Raw genomic sequence first — 19,284 nt, 5'->3', positions numbered from 1 at the left:
TATGCTCACATGCAATTAAATACTTTCTACAATTTAGCATTAAGTTTTGTAGAACTTTGGCTCCAGGTACCTATGTACAGTCGACCGCACATCACGCCCTAGATGGATCTCTTAATTCGCGGACGCCCGACTGCTAATAACAGTGATAGTTGTCGAAGGTGTTAATGTGGTGTGTATACATGATGCGTGGAAATCAAACAGCATAGTAAGCATACTTTATCTTTTTAATTTTTAGGAAAACACTATCAATATCTACTAGGTATCGCAAATAGGTTATATGTGTACACACTCGTATTTTTATTTTAATGTCGTACAAAATCTTTCGTCAGTAACAAGGCCTATAAAAATGTATACAAAACCTCTGTTCCCACTCTTATTTATATTCTATTTGGAAATGGGTTCGTTCGTCCCATTATCAACTTTATTTATCATTATAAAATTAGCAACTTTGCAAAGTATCAGCTTGGTAGTTTCAGCGGTTCGTTAATTGTTGAACTACATGTAAATATCAACATTTTAAATTTCTCTTATGGGACGAACTGTCAATACCATCCGGAAACCTGAAATATCTACAAACCTACAATGTAAATATTATCAATTTGCTAAGAGATTCCATCGCAGACTCAAAAACATTAATCTGCCGAAAAATGATTTTTCTAATTTAGTAAATTACTTTTGCAGTATAATAAATTATCAAAGTCCAGTCCTAGATTGGAAACGTTTCTTCATTTTAATCTGGTCTAATATGATCGTTATCGCACCATAATATTGAATTGAAACAAGATTATTTCCCAAGTGGTACTCAAATAAAAATCTTTTTTTACTGTAACTTATTACTTTAAGTTCCAGACACAAGCCACGTCAAGCAAAACTCCCAATAGTTTGCTTGCAACAATGCTTTTATATCATGATATATAAATTTCCTCCAACGACCGTGCGCAAAATATAGTATAAAGGTATCACACCTGAAGTGTCATGCCCTTAAGTTAAAAATCTACTAAGTTTATAGATTATCACAACAATTCGTGCAAATCTTGTACACATATTACAGCCATCCATATTGTAAAACTAACCGTTATTATGTTATTATATATGTACATGTTATATACCAGGTGTTAATTGGACGCATTAAAAAATACCCACGAAACTTATCAAAAGCCCGAAATGATTCAATGTGCTAGGCTAATGTTATTGTGTCATAATCAGATTATATGGTAGATCAATCTTTAATAAATTTATTTCGCCCGAACTGGTTTACATGTATTCATAGTACATGGTCATTATTACTAATATCATAAATAATCACCTGGTTCATAACATATATAGCAAATCGTTGTTTATTAAACATGTTAATTAGCCGAAAACAACTAGCGATACACAATTTATCAACATTATTTTTATTCTACACATACAATACTAACTACTCCACAATGAGACATCGTGTGATGTTAAATAAAATTTATCAATAGTAAATTTTAGCTATCATTTATTTCGCATGCAATGTAAACATCTGTAATGACAACTTGCATATATTTAAATTGCTAGCTTTGTGGCAAAACAAGACATTACTAAATACTGACATTGCTGTCGGAAATGGTGTATACTATTAGGAAAATCATAGACCTCGCTACAGACGTGCAAACTCTTATAAGACATGAACGCCCGATACAACACAAAACCCAAGACACGCGAGAGCGCAACGTATTATCCATAGTGCATAACACTCAATCCCGATACACAATAAAACCATTCAAATAAATTTACAATAAGACTGGGTCCAGTGATACATTTTTATGATTGCTATTCATTCAAATGTATATTTATCAATCAGTAATATACAATATGCACATAAATATAACATAGGCCTCCCAACAGTCTAATTTGAACTTCGTGTACATACTCATAAATACTACAGTATCAATCGGTACTAATTCGCAGTTTGTCTAATGACTAGACTATTTCATATCCTTGTAAACTGTAATCTCGTATTACCTAGTGCAAGTACTACGGTCCAATTAAGAAAGTAGCACCTAAGTACTTAAATGTTCAATCAACATGAGTAACATACATCAATAATTTTGTCTCACAAAATATTAATAAAACTAAAAAATATTATTTTGATAAAACCAATACAGATAAAAAAATACAATAAATACAATCAAGTTATCAGTTATATTCACACGAAATTGATAACAAATCCAACTAAATAGTATACAATGTCTTATACCAAACCGGTAAAGTATCACAGAAAGTAACGATACCTAGCTAAACTATGCAGACATTTCATCGTAGCACTATGCGCGTAACGTCAATTGCGCGTCAGTTTTGTAAAACAAACACGGTCAATCAGCTTAAATGTTCAGAAAGCTTCAGAAATATTTTGCAACCATTTGCTTTTGTATGTATCAAACTAACGCTGCTGGAGGTTGTCTTCATGTAGTAAAAAATGACGATAAATTGACATTATGCGCATCAACGCTTCTATTTACTCAAACAGTACTCTCTACATGTGGATTTGGTCAAAATCTTGATCATGTTATAAACAGCAAACTCACTAAGGTATCACTTAAAGTTTGCCTAAGTATCCTGCACTGGGAGCCTTAGCTAATTTACCTAAAATTACTTATACAATGAGTTTATAACGTACAAAATTAAATATGGGTAGTTTAGTATTTCTAATACACTAAGTTCTGAGGAAATGTTTTCTATAAAATTCGATTATATAGTTTAGAAGATTATTAATCTTTTACATTCTCGTTGTCTCCATTATTCATGGTGTTTGTCAATGTATAAGGCCAGTTGTATATAGACTGCAAAGGTACATGTAGCAACTCCACCAGATATCGATAGTTGGGCTCTGAAACAATACAAACAAAACATTAGAATAACTTCTGACAAATCTAACGAAAAAAATGGAAATTCTTTTTGGGAGAGCATTAAAAAATATATTATTTGTGATTAATGATAACGAAAAACTTTCCCAATGAGAAATAAACAATCGGCAAAAACTATTGTTATAAAGCTTATCTATAAATCCAACAATATCGACATTGAGATAAATATCAAAATTATTTAAATTACTAATTTGCATCGGCGTAAAACGATAAAGCAGAAATTTTAACTACCCATTACAAATGTCAATTTGTGAAAAATAATGGAATACTAAAAATAGTAGATAGCAAACAAAACGCGACGATCGCCCGTTCAGACAAAGTACAAGGTCGATAGTGCGGAAGCAATCCCACTAATATTATAAATGCGAAAGTTTGTGAGAATGTATGTATATTTGTTACACTTTCACGCAACATCTCCTGGCCGGATTGTTATGAAAATTGGCATAAGGTAGAATATAACTTCAATTCAATTCAATTTATTCATAAAAACAATTTACATTGCATTCGAATATTGTAACTTAAAACTAGTAATTATAATTTAGTATAATAAAATCAATTTAACACTTAAATGCCAACAAATAGAATTACAAAATACAATTTATAATAACAATTTCTTTTTTTTTTTTTTTTTTTTTAATTTTTAATACATATCAGTTACAGATAGATAGATAATAAATTACCTAAAAGTCATCTACATTATAACAGCACTTGTTTAGCAGCAATGTTCTGAGTTGATTTTTGAATCTAGAAAGCTTTCTCTCTGACTTGAGTTCAATTGGCAACTTATTAAATAAACCTATGGTCTGATGACGCGCACAGTGCTTTACAATTTGCAGAGCAGGTATAACTTTTAGAGTTAAGTCCTTTCGCCTAGTACTTTCGCGTAATAATATTTCTTCTTCCGTCTCAAAAATAGCTCTGTTTTTAATAAAGTCTGTTAAAATCACAAAAATATATAAGGAGGGAACGGTTAATATTTGAAGTCTTTTGAAATGTTCCACGCATGACTCCCATGGTGGTATACGGACCATGGTGCGTATGGCTCTCTTTTGCGCTACAAAAGCTTTATTAATGTTGTAATCGTAGCTTCTACCCCAATATTTTATACTATAGCGCAGCCTAGATTCAACTAGAGCAAAGTATAGCGATTTCAGTTGATCCACCGTGAGTTCATCCCGTAAGGTTCTCAGTGCACAGCAAGCACTGTTGATGCTATTTTCCACGGCCTTTAACTCAGGCTTCCAGTTCAACAAATTGTCAATTTGAATACCGAGGAATTTCACTGCTGTCACTGGTTCAATAACTACATTTTCTAACTTTACAACAAGGGTATCTCTATTGTTAGCCGTCGTTTTAAATAACATTACATTGGTTTTGGATGCATTTAGTTTTAGGTTATTAGCTGTAAACCAATTTTGAAATAATGTTAGAATATTATTTATCTTTCTATTAAGAGCGTCAATATCACTACCCCAAACTACTGCATTTGTGTCATCGGCAAAAATTACTAGTTTAATGTCAGATTGTAAAGTTGTCATGTAATTTATTAAATCATTGATAAAAATTATAAACAATATTGGTCCCAAAATTGAGCCCTGTGGGACTCCCCTAGTCACTTTATGCATTTTTGAATTTTTTATGGAATTCAAAAACTCTCCCTTAGAGTCTCCTACCTCAACATACTGTTGCCGGTTGCTGAGGTAGGACTTAAGAAGGTTTAAAGTTTTGCCCTGAATACCACAAAAATCCAATTTTCTTACAAGGATTTCGTGGTCCACTGAATCGAAAGCAGAACTAAGGTCCAAAAAGATGCCAGCAACTTTCAATTTCTCGTTTAATTTAGAAGTTACGTCATGTACAATGGTGTCCATAGCATTAGCTGTACCAATACCTTCCTGATAGCCGTATTGCCTTTCATTCAAAATATTGTTAGCTTTCAAGTGTCTAAGTAGTCTCGATTTAATGATGTTCTCAAATATTTTAGAAAGTATAGGCAGCAAAGCAATCGCTCTATAGTTTAGTGGGTCTAACTTAGAGCCTTTTTTAAGTATGGGAATTATTTTTGCTATTTTCAATTGCTCGGGGAATATTTCATCTTCAAAACAATTGTTTATAAAATTTGCTATAGGCCACGCTAAGATGTCAATATTGTTTTTGATTATTGATATTGGAATGTCGTCGTACCCCGAAGATTTTTTATTTTCCATTTTCCTAACTACATCGATAATTTCAGCTTCGGTTACGGCTGGAAAATCGCATGTGTGTAAAATTTTATTACCATAATTATTTAGAAGTACATCCGATATGTTTACATCTCCAATAGACTGTTGTTTTCCACTATCAAATATATATGAAAAGGTATCAGCTATACTTTGTGAGTCCGTGATTAATTTGTCGTCAATTTTGAGGGTCATTGGGTTCTGGTTTTCAGATTTCTTTCTATTTAAACGCTCATTAACAATTCCCCAAACACGTTTATTCGAGTTAATGTGTTTTGTTACCACCGATTGCACACTAAGTCTTTTTGCAGATCTTATAACCCTTTTGTATATATTAAGATAACGACGTCTATATTCATAAATGCTAGAATGATTACTGTTTTTGTCTAGTATGCATAAGACTCGTTTCATTTTACTAGATATTCGTATACCTCTTGTGATCCAATTTACCTTGCCATGTTTATTCCGATTGATTTTCCTTTTCTTTTTTCTAAAACATTTCTTAAAAGTGTTAACTAGCGTTTGAATGAAAGTGTTAATTCCTAATTTCGTCCAGTCTACACGCAATAGTTCTTGTCTGAAATACGCCTCATTTACCTTATTAAAACACCTTTTTTCAACGAATGCTACGTTTTCGCGCCATTTCTCAGTATTCCCACTATCACTTATATTAGCAACTATACACGCATGTCCATCTGAGAGTCCATTATGGTCAACTTCAGTCGAAATAGGAGTAACTTCAGGCAGATTAGTCAAAATATTGTCTATGCAAGATTCTGATCCATTTCTAGTGAATGTTATTTCGTCAACTAAATACCTAAAATTATAAGAAGTCAGCAAGTTCAAAAATTCTGTCCTGTTAGCACTATCTGCCAGTAAGTCTACATTAAAATCTCCTGTTATTAAACATTTCTTACTGAAGAAGCGCTGTAAAAATAGTTCAAATCTTACAATAAACTCATTGAAATTGGTATTATTATTATAAACACAAAATATATACAAATTAGTATCCTTGTCTCTAATACCACATAGTTCGAAGTGTTCAGTTTTGCTTAGTTGTTTACATATGTTTACCTCCTCTACACTTCTCCCTTTACTAGCTAAAATCAGTGATCCTCCCCTAGTCTTATTCGTTCTTACAAAAAGTGTTACTAAGTCATAATTTGTGAAACTTAGCATTGGAGCAGAGTGAATGTCTAAGAAGTGTTCACAAATACACACAAAACTGGGCTTATCCACTAAGTTTTCTATATAAAGTTCAATTTGATCTTTTTTTGAATTTAAGCCACACACATTCTGATAAAAAACAGTAGTTAACTGGAAGTGCGCCGAGTCTTGTTTTTTATATAATGTATCAAATTTACTGCTCTCGAAAAAACTTTCCTGTGTGAAATGTGTTGTTTTGGGATTGTGTAATTATTGATGACTTGTTGACATTATCATTTACTGTACTAAAATAGTCAAGGATGTTTTTTTGTTTGAATTTTTTCTTTATTGTACAGAGAGCATTTTTTTCTGTAAAATAATCAGTGATTTTTTTTTGGACTTGGAACTTATGATAACCCTTATTTACTGAGTTTGTGATATTTGCACCATATTTATAATTTTTGTACAACGTTGATATATTTGTGATAAAATTGCAAACATATTGTGGATAGTCAATTTCGACATTAATTTTAGTAGCAATAAATTCTAGGAGGCGAGATGATTTATAGTTGTAGTCAATATGTAAAAATTTACAGTTAGGATAGTTCATTGCAATTAATTCTAATTCATAATTAAGTTTTTTTATATTAAGATATTCATTATATGGTGTACTCATTAAAATAATTTTGTTGTCCTTAAATCTAGACAAGATATTACATAGATCAGATTTCAATATGTATGGATTTTTGTCCATCGTGCCTATAGATAAAACAATAATGTCCGTGTTAGAGATAGAGGATAAATTATTACAGCTGCTTAAAATTTGTTTCGAAGTTGCGTTGGGTTTGATGAATCCGTGTACATCATATATGTCGTTCCACTTTCCGTTCCTGGTCTTCATAATTCTTTTTGTTAAACCACAAGCTTGTTCTCCGCCAAAGATGTATATTTTAGGTCTTTGGTTCGAAAATGGTAATTCAAGATTGGTACTGGTGGCGCCATCTATGATTTCTAGTTGTGATGACTGATCTAGTTTAGATGTAGTTTGCGACTGAAGTAAATTTTGTGGGTCCAAAGTGAAATCTAGTTGGTTTTGTTTTAATCTCTGTCTTTTCCCCCTAAAAGAAGTATTAATTATCCTCTTTGAACACGGCGAGTCACTACATATGTGGGTAAGCTTTTTTATTTTTAGCTCGTAATTTTTTATTATGTTTTTTAGAGAGGCATTTTCCTGTACAATGTTACATATTTCGTTGTCGGCAATATCTAATTTTTCTTGAAGCAATTTATTTTCCTTTTCTAGTAGTTCAAGTCTGTTTACATCTGTCAATAGTTTTTCCGGACAGCTTCTGTTCAGGTTTTGTAAAGATTCTTGGATGTGACTTTCCAGATCTTCCTCGGCCTCATCTGATAACGACTCAAAGGAATTAGTAGTTTCCAGGTTAATCCTGCAATTTTGATTATTTCGTACCGTGACATATTCTTTCATCAGGCTGCGATTTATGGATGTTGTAGGTGTTGAAGATGTTGTTGGAATGGGCGATTTAATTGAAGTCGAGGATTCTCTTTTACGCAACTTGTTAATGCATACAGTACACTTCCAATTAGATTTGTTCTCTTGCGTCATAATGCGGAATCGACCAAAAGAAACATTCGCACAATCTATGTGAAAGTTTTTTTTACAACAGGAACACATCAATTTTTGTTTGTTCGTTATTTTGTTTTTGCATTTAGCGCATTCAAACTCCATATTTGGCCTTAAAATTGCAAAAGAAAGAAAAAAAAAACAAAAAGAAAAAAAAAAAATAAATAAATCGCTCAGGTCTGTCGAGACTTGAACCATGGACGTAAGTATTTGAGTCAACGCCGTAGACCGCTTGGCTGTCCTCTGCGATACTGTAGCGACGAAATTTGTCGCCTAATGCGAAATTGATTGTGAGTTGATGGGCGGGTAAACATAGATCATCTGATGACTCACAGCTGGTTTTGAAGTATCATTGTCACAATAACTGTCTTGTTTAAAAACTGTTTTTGCTTTTATCACTAATTGAAGCGTTAATCACTAGTTCTGTATTCACAATTTTAAAGTACGTACTGCAGGCCCCACGGGTATATACATTACAACTTAAAAATGTCACTATAACAATTTTTTGCAAATAAATATTTACGGACGTGTCTCAAGAACTGCCGCCGAGGGGCGCGCGCGCGCGAGTTATGAAATAACACAAGGGGTAGGTACTTTTTATACCGAAATTCGAACAACTAGTTATTTTTAATAATATATAAAGGCTCGAAAACGAGAAATATCGTCAAAAAATATGAGAATATTGGCAAGCTTGCAGATGTCTTGATAACTGAACTATGAACTCGTTATATAAAGGGCGGTTGCTACGGATTCCGTAATTAAATTAGAATATTCAATAATATTTCAACATGGAAATTTCTTATCATCAGTGGTTTTTTACTACCTTGTTTATTTACTCTATCGCTAATGTAAATATATAGTTATATAATTGCACGCCAACTTTGATCCAGTAAATAATTAATTGGTAGATTATTACTTCGACTTTGGTCCGTATAAGCTAAAAACCTAGGTACCCCTGCGTGACTTAATATTAATAATAAGAATATTAATTTGGCTTACCATTTTCAGGATTAATATATCCTTTACGTATCAAGAAGTCCATTAGGACTGGGGCACCTGTGGTTTTGAATTGGGGCGAAAGTGCTCTCTGGACGCATTCCTCAGCGGTCAGCAGCTCAAAGGTCTGCACCTCGCCGTCGGCGTTGCGCGGCGTGAAGTCTATAGGCAGCTCGAGGTCATACACGTATTCCGTGTTGGGAAACAGACCTCTTTCACTCTCGAAGAAAAAACTGAACAAACAATTTTATTATTTTATTAAATATTATAAATTAACTGTGGCCCGCGGTATCCTATGTATGACCGCCGGGTCGTTAAATCGATTAGCGACTGACATATATTTTATATGTAGATCTCAGTATGGATTTATTTTTTTCTAAGGTGGCTAAGGTACTTCTTATATAATCGAGATAATGATTTTGTTTCTGTGAATACAATAATGATCCTACTAGGCTGATTTTATTGTTGGCAATAAGGTGAGGGTGGTTGCAATTCCATTTATTAAAACGGTAAACAAGGCTGCTCCAAAACATTTAAGCTTAAAATACATTAAATCCTCATTTGTCTATCTCTTTCTCCTCGCCACGTGTTCCCGCGTGGGAGCATTCCCAACTATGTCATAGTGGGAAAGATTTAAAAAATCTCAAGATTAAAAATATTTTTTTTAGAAGATTTAGACTTATTTTATGGCCTGTCTGATGTAGAATCAACTGTATTATTTTATTTATATTCATATTAGACTGTCACTGACCTAACACATCCTGATGGTACAAGTTTTTTGACCAGTTCCCCTTGAACTGATGCCTCTTCAGCTGCTTCTTTGATAGTAGTCTCTAAAATACCATAGCCAACAGCCAGGCCTCCACTTACAAAGCAGTCCCATTTGCCTAAAAATAATAATTGAAGAATGTGAATTAAGGTATGTAATACAATAATTTGGATCACAAAGCTATTTACACTTGTTAGTTGGATCACAACTTTTTTCTTGGAGAAATTGTAATTATTATATTATGTATAAGTAATATGTTTAAGTAGGTGTATATAACATTTTTAAATCATTAATTTAATTCTGCAACTTACTAATACAGTGATAATTCTGGATATAAAATTATGAATACTGGACACTTAAACTGATGAAAATGAGGAATTTTAACTAGAAGTGGTTTAGTTAAATCAAATTTACTCACCAGGCCAAGTTTCTTTGGTGAAACTTCTTTGTTGTAGCCAAATACAGAGTCCTTTAGTAGGATGCTGCAAGTACCCATTCACACTGACACCATAATTTCTAATACCAAACAGGCAAATAGCACTCCTGTCCATCTCCAGCAGACTCTCGTGATAAAATGGAGTGCTTACTTCGAAACACTGTGGAAGAAAATTAACATTCAACAGTTATTATTTTATCAAACTTGCATTCAGCAGTTATTTTATCACACTTGTCTTGGTCTTCATATTGATCAGTCAAGTAAATCTAGACCATGACTTCTGATGATGATGAAATGAATGAGATGAAAAAACTTATTTCAATTTTATATCTCTAATCTGATAGACACTTAAGCCAACAATAATAGGCAATATATGTCAAAAATAATAGGCAATTTATTGTCTAATTTAACCACTCAGTCCTCAGCAGTCTGTGGGGCCTAGGTTAGGATTGAAAGTAAAAAAAAATACTTAAACAAGCTATTCTCAAACAAAAAGACCATAAGAGAAAGGAAAAAAAATTTCAAGACTGTATATTACACACAATATAATCATTATTGTAATATTATTAACATAAACATACAAACCTCATTTCTCCAACCTTTTAGTGCACAAATCTCATTTTCTATTCGTAATTTGTTTAAAATTTCAGCAACTTTACTTGTTCTTTCTTCATAATCTCGGAATGCTGGATTGAGCTCAACATATTTATCATTAATACTGAATACCTACAACAAGGCATTTTACAGAAGAAGCAACTATAGAAATTAAATGTGATAAAAACATATCATTTCTAAACTAAAAATTTTGTTTCCTTGTGGGTTTTTGACACAAAATATTGTCAATTTTTATTGGTTTACATAATTTTAATAATTCAAATGTAGTAGGTAGTCAGGTACTATTTCTGTTTTATTTCATAAACACTACAGTATGTAGGTACTGCAGTAGATATAATATGTTTATTATTATATACAATTCAATTACTCATTCACATTCAAATACCTATAGAAATGGTGTTAAATGCGCTTTTCATTACCTCAGGAAATCGTTGAAGATGTTTCATAACATCTGATCTAATAAGACCAACTTGACGACCAGTCACTAAAAATGGTACACATGTTCCTTGATGTAAACCTGCAATTGCATAAATGCGTAGATAATGAATACGAAATAATAATCAGACACTGCAATCGCGCAAAAAAAATCATGCAACATCTAAAAATACGGAATTGACATACCTGACAAATAAAAACAGTTGAATTTTCTGGCTAACTTCAATAAATCTGAAATGCTATTCTGAACTGACGAATTCATGTCTTTCATAGTTTTATTCCATTCAAGTTTAAAACTTCCCAAATCTCTACAATCTTAACCTGAATCTAACGACACACGACTCAACTTATTACAACATCATATGCTTACACACACAAAACATTTGGAGCACCAGACGCAAAACTACGCGAAGTTCAGTGCCAAATTTTATATTCATGCAAACATGATATTTTAGATAAAGAAATCTACAATCCGACAATATTCATTTACAATTATTATTTAGCTCGAAAATTAAATCTATTTTACACACAACAAGCACGACTCCCCACCACAATATCCACTGAAAAAAGGTGCTAAATTTTATTAAACCATTTCTTCCTATCTATCCATCTGCCAACTGACCGAAGTGCCAAATTGCCAAAAAAAAATTATGTTAGAATACGATTTCGATTCGTATTATCGATATAAACAACATATATTTGGCTTGCAATCTCCCGCTACATTTTTGCAAAGCAAAGAAGAAGAAAGAAAGCAAGAGACTACATACGAATTGCAATTTACAAATTGGTGCGGTTAAATGCATAATTCTAAGGATGCTTGCAATTTATCGCATAAGTAAAAATCGCAGTTCCATTATCTTAAGAAAACAATAAAAACTGAAGTACATAATATGCCTTTTGCTTTTTCTTAATCTAGAAATATACAAATACAGAGTAAAAAAATTCTCCTATCCTATGTGAATAAGAAGTTCGAAGTTAAATTACGAAAAGTGTCAAATATACACAATGATACACATCCCGTTTTAGAAAATATGATTTGCTATCTTCTTTTCTATTTTTTTTTTACATACTTATCTCGACTAGATTCGTAAATAATTTGATTGTGATCAGTTGATAATATTATATCACAATATTATCGATAGCACAACACTAGAATCGTGCATGCCGCAACCGCAGTGAGGTACATACCTACATACATGAGCTGCGTGCGTGAAAAAAATAATCGGAGCAATCGATCGAAACGAAACGTCAAAAGTGCGAGGGACAAAAATAAGTCTATAAAAATTTTAAAAGTATTACATCTACCTATTTTGGAAATCGTACAGAAAACCTATTGCAAATTAATTTTTCGCATAAAATTACTTTTAGTGTCATTGAAGGAAATATGTTTCTTTTATTCTAACCTTAATGTGTCTTACGTAAGGAGACTGAATTTACTACAATGGGCAATAAAGTATCAGCAGAAGCTGCAATGAACACCCAAGCGGCCGGTATTTCATCAAATCCTCCGCCAGAATGTCCCATGCACAAAAAGGAGGATTCTGTACAGAATGCGCCAAAGAGCACCCCTTCAGAGTGTCCAGTACAACATGGAAATGACATCAATCCTTTTAACATGGTAAATATATCTTTGGTCTTTAATGTTGGTTGTAATGATCCTCAAAAAGACATAAGAAGAAAATATAAAATAATCTTCGGAAATTCAGTTAATTATTATAACCCATTAGTACTAGTGGTTCTATGGCACATTTTTATTATGCTATTGACAGTAATCTTAAAAAGCTTATTTTGTTACCTAGAGATACAATGATTTTGTAACACATACCTATAAATGGTAAACAAAATATTGGACATCAGCCATCCCCAACTTCATTTGGCTGCTAGCATAGTAGGTATTTATCGTAGACCAGGTTCTAAATGTAAGGTACTATGTAGAAAGAATTTTAATCCATGTAGTGGGATCTATTTATCACTATACAAATTTGACAGTAATAAAATAGTTTATATCAAAGTGATTTCTATTACATAAAATCTGTAATGTTTTTTTGTTGACCTAATGTAAATTATTTCTAGACACCCAGAAATCCATATCCATATCAAAATACATTTTCTTAAGTATATTCCACTAGGTGTATGGACAACTAGGGATGCCAATGACCATGCAAATTGGAGATGAAAAAGTAGAAGACTGATCCTGGGCTCTGATGCACAATGGCAAGGAACTGGTAAAACACATAAATCAGAGAGAGAGATTCAACTATGTGTGTGTGGTTTCATGTAGGCTACTTTCATTTTTCTCTAATGCAAAAAAAAATTGTTTCATAAATATGACTACATTTTCAGATGCCACCAGCAAATCAACAACCTGCCCCTGATCAACCATTCCCTCTGCCCACCAACAGACAAGTATCTACAATCCCTCGTGCTATGCCAGACGGCTCCACAGAGTTCTGGGTGTACCCGAGCCAACAGATGTTTTGGAATGCTATGCTACGCAAAGGATGGCGTTGGAAGGATGAAGACATCAAACCAAGAGACATGGACGATATTATCAAAATTCACAATGCAAATAATGAACAGGTACTGTATATACGCTAAACATGGCCTTTGAGTTTTGCAATTCTTGGTTCTGTCTACTCTAAGCCATACAATCTTTTTAGGTTAACCTTACAATTTTTAGATCAAACATGACATCAAAAAAGTGTTCCATCAATTTTCCATCAGATAAACTAATGAGATAAGGAGATTAACTAAGATCATATTTTAAAAATAATTGTGTAGTTACTGATATCTGTAATCTGGTACAGATTAAGGCCCCACACATATAAAAGCTTCATTATTAGTTAATGTGAGTCAAAAAAAAAAGTAGTAATGACCTCCAATTTTTATATTGCCCACAAGTACGTATCATTTAGCCTTACAAGATAGCTCAACACATTACTTAATCCTTATGCTGAGCCAGCTTCAACATATAACACAATTTACTATTATTTCAGGCTTGGCAAGAAGTGCTGAAGTGGGAGGCCCTGCATGCTAAAGAATGTGGTCATCCCAGGCTAAAGAGTTTTGGAGGAAAAGCTACTCAATATAGTCCTAGAGCACGACTGCGCTCTTTACTTGGGTATGTCTATTGTTTTACTAATTCAGAGGTTTTAATTTGGCGTGTGGTTCCGCCCTAGGAATAGGATCACTCCATATCATTGGCAAAAACCGCATTTCCAAAGAGGTGGCCGGACATAAAATCATAGCTAAACCACAGCTGTGAATCTAACCTGGAACATGTGAAGATTAGAGATGCAATTTTATAGAAAAGGATTTGGGAAACAAATAGCTGCAAATAGTGAGAAACAAAATTCGAAGAAACAACTTTTTTTAAGTTACATATCTATTATCGATAAGATGATAGCAAGGATATTCGTCCCAGTTGAGAAATACATATTGCTAATTTTTATAAATTTTGTATCTTTATATTAATTATTCATACAAATTATTTTTTTAGCTATGAGCTGCCATTCGACCGTCACGACTGGATTGTAGATAGATGTGGAAAGGACGTCCGATATATCATTGACTATTATGATGGGGGTGAAATTGATAACAAATACGAATTTGCCCTGCTTGATGTCAGGCCAGCTTTGGATTCATTTGACAATGTCTGGGATAGAATGAAAGTGATGTACATGAGATACCGCTATGAATTCATTGGTACCAAAGAGGATACCAAATTGACAAATTAGTTTCCCCTCCAGAACAGTATTTTTACTCAACTGAAAACATAAAATAGCGTTTTGTGGGGTTCTTCTGTCGGCAATGGATGTCACTGTGGAAACTCTTTGTGATTATATTTATTGCTAAATTCGACGTAGTTTTTAATTTACACTTAGTGATGACTATTTAAAATCATTAAATGCATAATGAAAACAAACCAATCTCAACCATATATTGTTGATAAGTTTTAACAATCATGATACATCTTAGTATTCAAATCATAATTTGATTCATCTCAAAGTTGTACTTACTTTATAGTGTTTGCCATTTTGTTAAAAATTGGATAGATTTTAAGTTTATTGTTAAATAAAATTCAGAAGATGTCAAATATACTTTTATTTCTTATTTAAAGTGCTTACGTAAAGGTTATGTAGTAAACCAAAATCAATTGTCTATGTTAACAAGTTGGTTGGTAGCTGGTGTTCCTATGCATTCATTTTTAAAAATCTCCACTTGTTGAGATATGTATTCTTCAAAGGAGTTGTATGGACAGCTTGGAAGTATTTTCGATTTGGGCTTTCCTTTGTCACAATGGTATACTGATCTCAAAGTCAATACAGGGAGGTTTTCAGGAAAGTTCTCACCTGGAATTTGAATATTCTTATATAGAAAAAAAATTTAAAACCATTTTACTTCACTGATTTGAAGAAAAGAGATTTAAAGGCTAAATGGTCTGTGTTTAAACATTATGCATTGAGTCATTGAAGGCATAGATATGTAGGTATTTATAAACTAACTATATACTATATACAGAAAGGAATATTCATATATCTATATTATTACGTCTTACCAACTTCAATATGTAAAATCCAATGAAAATTATGTGTCTCGAAAAGAAATGCAGCACAATTTGAATCATGCTCTAAAACAGCTCCTTCATACTTCACAATAAACTGCACCAACAGCTCCCGCTTGAATTTTTCAGCCTTCAAGATGTCATGGATCTATATTACAAAAATCCTCATATTAATTTATATCGTCCAATAGTTGATGTCCTAAAACGCAAATAAGGGTTAGAAGCTGGGTACAACAGCAAGGAGGGTCTTGATATCACCATAGAATCTTCAAAATTGTATTGTTTCTTTTCATGCGATGGACGGACAAACTTGGGTGGGTACATACATCACTAGCCCCAACCAAGAACAATGGTTAATTTTGATATATTTTTTTATTGAAAAATCTTGATCCCATTAGGTAGATTACATATTTCTTGCCTGCATGGATGAGGATCATTGGGGACTAACAATGTATTATTTACGTTAGTAGTGCTACTTCATAATCTATACTTACACACCTTATTATTGAGTAACTCTGTGACCATAGGGACATAATCCATCAGAACACCTGACTGATGCATTCTATAAATTTAAAATAAAACATTTTTTAACACAATATTTTCTACACATTAGTTTTTTTTGTCTAGCTTGTGGATGTTGTGTCCCACTGCTGGACAAAGGCCTCCCCTTTTCTATCTGGCTATTGAAAATTCTGCCCATTTTGGTAGGAATTTGTAAAATGGTATCATGGTCCAACCATCTTTTTGGAGATATATTGTATATGTTAGTGGAGATCAAATCTGTGCATTACACACTCAATAAAATGAAGTGCGAAGCTAATATAAGAAGCAATAAAATATAATAGATTTTAATGGAAAGACTCACAGTGGTAAAGTAATGTTTCCAAGTGATTTTGTAAGAAGAGGAGATAATATTAATTCTGCATTTGTAGAGTTGGGGTACCTGACCAGTAACAGGGCTGTATCAATCCCTGGGTTTTCATCAATCCTGCAACAAGTTTATTAAAAATTTTCATTTATATGTTTAAATTGAATTGTTTATTCTGTTTCTTTTCTGAATTTTTATAGTATTAATTAATGCTGTGTTAGTCTGTAATAGAAGATAGAACACACACAAGAACACAAAGACAACAAGTAAGTAAATGGAATATTGTAAGTTGTAGTCCAATCATATATAAAAAATACATGTATTTTGTATATGCAGACTTTGAATCTTGAGTCACCTATATTTGAGATATTTTATTTTAAAAATAACTATTTATATCACTATATTTCTGCTGCAACAGAGCTGAAAACTAATATCATCATGAGAATCCTTAGTGAATAGAAATTATATATTTCAAGTTATGAATAAAAAGTCTGTATTTCAGAGTATATTCCTTAATATAAAACAAAGTCTACTGCCACTTCTGTCTGTTAGTGATAAACTAAAAAAACTAATGCATAAATTTTCATGCGGTTTTCGCCAATAGATAGTGTGATTCTAGAGGAAGGTTTAGGTGTATAATTTATTATGTTGTTACACTTGCGAAGCCGGGACAGGCTGCTAGTATACTATATAGTAAATAAATATTGTGGGAGAAATATATGTACAAACCCATCATTATACAATTCTGGCAGCCTTGTGACATCTATGTTGAGTTTGATCAGGAATTCAACAACATGACCACCAACCCAGACCTCTATATCACTTTCAGATGTCAGGGCATCACCAAGCAATGCAGTGTACTCAAAATAAGCCCGGGAACTCTCATCCTCACTTAATTTTTTTATCTGTAATGAATTAAATATCATATATTCATATATAATCATATCTGTTACTAACACTTTATGGGCTATGCCTGCAATAAATGATTTTTATTTATATAAACTACATCAACATTTTAGGTAAGAGAAGTCCCTTGTAAGACATGATTATAGTATTTTTGCATGCATAATTGTACACATAATTGTACATAACATTACTTATTTACATCCTTCTACTTTGCTAGTTGATGGCACATAACACTCTTTTGGTTATAAAATATTTTCTTGCTAGAACTGAGCCACTTCAATAGCATCACCAGAAGCTGTCTACAATTCAGCCCAACAAGTACACTTGGACAGTGTAGCAGATGAGCCACAATTGCAAATTCAATTCCAGACTAAATCAAATTGAATTTTTAATATCATGTAGGTACCTAATTTAGCAAAAGATTTTGCATTTACTTGCTTAGGAACTTGTATCTTGTTTTGCTAAATTTCAGGATTCTAGGTCAACAGGAAATAGGTTTTGATTCTCTTGTGAAATCAAAAAATATGTGACATGAATGATTTATCTTTTGAAACATTTTAACAGCACAGCTTGCAGCACCTTGATAGAATTATTACCTGATGGTTTCTATATAAAGTTACAAGCTCAGATATAACTTTACTTAGAGCTTCTGGGTCATTTTCATTCCATTTAGCAAGACTCCCTAACTTTTCTTCCAATAAATCTTCATCAACACTGCTCAGAAAACTTTCATCATCAAATCTGAAGTCTGGAGCGAACCATGGTGTAGCTGCATCAAATATAACTTCCCATTTAAGTTTCTTAGAACAATAAGGTAGTACCAAGCGAAACTGAGTATCGGCGCCGTCGAATCCGCCAGGAATTTTTTCTAAGTCCACTTTTGTTTTGCAAAGGCCTAAAATTTGATTTAGTTTTATACAAAACTATCTGTTTCCCGCAGCTCTGCCGCGATAGCCTATGCCATGTTTGACACTTAAATTAGGAAAAACTCTAAATTCGGTGGTTTGACCCTGGATTTATATCTATTCCGAATGTCTCAAAATCATCTAGCACTTTAGCCATGATAACCTGACAAACTTACAACCCGTACGCATCAACTGTGCACTCCGCTGGAATGTGACCCCTTAGGCGCGAGGTGCATAGTTAATTCGTACGGGTTGTACATATTTATAACAATAACAAAAGATGCTCTAAAAAGACAAAATAACCTATAAATATTTCTATTATTGAATAGGTATATAGGTACCTATAAGCAAGTAAACAAATATTTACCGAGTTTTAGCTCTTGCAATACATTTTGAATAAACGGACGAAAGTATGAAGAAATATCACTTAAAATACCAAAGCTTTCAGAAGACATTTCTAAATAGAAATATTCAATAAGGAAACAATGAATAATGAAGGTACATAATAACTAGGGTTATTTTGAATAATATAGGTACTTATATTACAAAGAGACTGGCTGGTAAGGCACCTAGGTACACTAATGTAATAAAATAATAATAAAAATTTACATCAATAGGTAAATGTCAATGTGTCCGATGTGTTGTCATTGTAGTTGTCATTCATATCAAAATGTCAATGCTCGGCTCGACGGCCATTGGATTGGCTCGGCCCATCGGCCGCATACGTTCGGGGTAGGTAGGTACCATGGAATTAGTAGACGTAGGTACTTTGTACTCGTTTATTGTACTACGAATTACCTAACAAACAATAACATAAACTCAAATTGTAAGGTACTACTATATTTTTGACAGGAGACGAAAAATTCTTGCGACTCACTGTCTTGTT

The 19,284-nt window shown here is 32.9% G+C and overlaps 3 protein-coding genes across 4 annotated transcripts; 1 reads left to right on the top strand and 2 right to left on the bottom strand.

The window, feature by feature from the left end:
• Positions 1-206: 206 nt before the first annotated feature.
• LOC128670546 (uncharacterized) lies at positions 207-11,884 on the bottom strand. The gene is made up of 7 exons (XM_053746294.1): positions 11,342-11,884; positions 11,140-11,237; positions 10,691-10,831; positions 10,088-10,265; positions 9,652-9,787; positions 8,904-9,133; positions 207-2,857 (listed from the first exon to the last, which is right to left on the bottom strand). The coding sequence occupies exons 1-7, from the start codon at positions 11,424-11,426 to the stop codon at positions 2,739-2,741; spliced, it is 987 nt and encodes a 328-aa protein (XP_053602269.1). The 5' UTR covers positions 11,427-11,884; the 3' UTR covers positions 207-2,738.
• Positions 11,885-12,332: 448 nt separating this feature from the next.
• Positions 12,333-15,251, top strand: LOC128670548 (holocytochrome c-type synthase). The gene is made up of 4 exons (XM_053746295.1): positions 12,333-12,773; positions 13,499-13,735; positions 14,152-14,276; positions 14,655-15,251. The coding sequence occupies exons 1-4, from the start codon at positions 12,597-12,599 to the stop codon at positions 14,890-14,892; spliced, it is 777 nt and encodes a 258-aa protein (XP_053602270.1). The 5' UTR covers positions 12,333-12,596; the 3' UTR covers positions 14,893-15,251.
• Positions 15,245-19,051, bottom strand: LOC128670545 (BRISC and BRCA1-A complex member 2-like). 2 transcript variants are annotated; one of them, XM_053746293.1, is made up of 7 exons: positions 18,766-19,051; positions 18,090-18,262; positions 17,317-17,492; positions 16,585-16,707; positions 16,218-16,281; positions 15,714-15,867; positions 15,245-15,507 (listed from the first exon to the last, which is right to left on the bottom strand). In XM_053746293.1, the coding sequence occupies exons 1-7, from the start codon at positions 18,851-18,853 to the stop codon at positions 15,308-15,310; spliced, it is 978 nt and encodes a 325-aa protein (XP_053602268.1). In that variant the 5' UTR covers positions 18,854-19,051; the 3' UTR covers positions 15,245-15,307. The 2 variants fall into 2 exon arrangements, with proteins under 2 accessions (XP_053602268.1, XP_053602267.1); XM_053746292.1 differs by having other exon boundaries at positions 18,090-18,388; positions 18,766-19,033.
• Between the last annotated feature and the right edge of the window lie 233 nt (positions 19,052-19,284).

The sequence above is a fragment of the Plodia interpunctella genome, chromosome 6 (assembly GCF_027563975.2).
Source record: "Plodia interpunctella isolate USDA-ARS_2022_Savannah chromosome 6, ilPloInte3.2, whole genome shotgun sequence".
Lineage (NCBI taxonomy): Eukaryota > Metazoa > Arthropoda > Insecta > Lepidoptera > Pyralidae > Plodia > Plodia interpunctella.
Note: the sequence above shows the minus strand (reverse complement) of the source record. Positions and strands in the feature narration are given on the sequence as shown.

Excerpts from the sequence above, each read along its gene's own strand:
- LOC128670548 (XM_053746295.1), top strand. The coding sequence starts at position 12,597 with ATGGGCAATAAAGTATCAGCAGAAGCTGCAATGAACACCCAAGCGGCC. Across the intron at positions 12,774-13,498 it reads ACATCAATCCTTTTAACATG|ATGCCACCAGCAAATCAACA; the intron begins GTAAATATATCT and ends CTACATTTTCAG. Across the intron at positions 14,277-14,654 it reads CGACTGCGCTCTTTACTTGG|CTATGAGCTGCCATTCGACC; the intron begins GTATGTCTATTG and ends TTATTTTTTTAG.
- LOC128670546 (XM_053746294.1), bottom strand. The coding sequence starts at position 11,426 with ATGAAAGACATGAATTCGTCAGTTCAGAATAGCATTTCAGATTTATTG. Across the intron at positions 11,238-11,341 it reads CAACTGTTTTTATTTGTCAG|GTTTACATCAAGGAACATGT; the intron begins GTATGTCAATTC and ends ATGCAATTGCAG. Across the intron at positions 9,788-10,087 it reads CACCAAAGAAACTTGGCCTG|GCAAATGGGACTGCTTTGTA; the intron begins GTGAGTAAATTT and ends TATTATTTTTAG.
- LOC128670545 (XM_053746292.1), bottom strand. The coding sequence starts at position 18,853 with ATGTCTTCTGAAAGCTTTGGTATTTTAAGTGATATTTCTTCATACTTT. Across the intron at positions 18,389-18,765 it reads ATTGCAAGAGCTAAAACTCG|GCCTTTGCAAAACAAAAGTG; the intron begins GTAAATATTTGT and ends ATCAAATTTTAG. Across the intron at positions 15,868-16,217 it reads CAGAGTTACTCAATAATAAG|ATCCATGACATCTTGAAGGC; the intron begins GTGTGTAAGTAT and ends TTTGTAATATAG.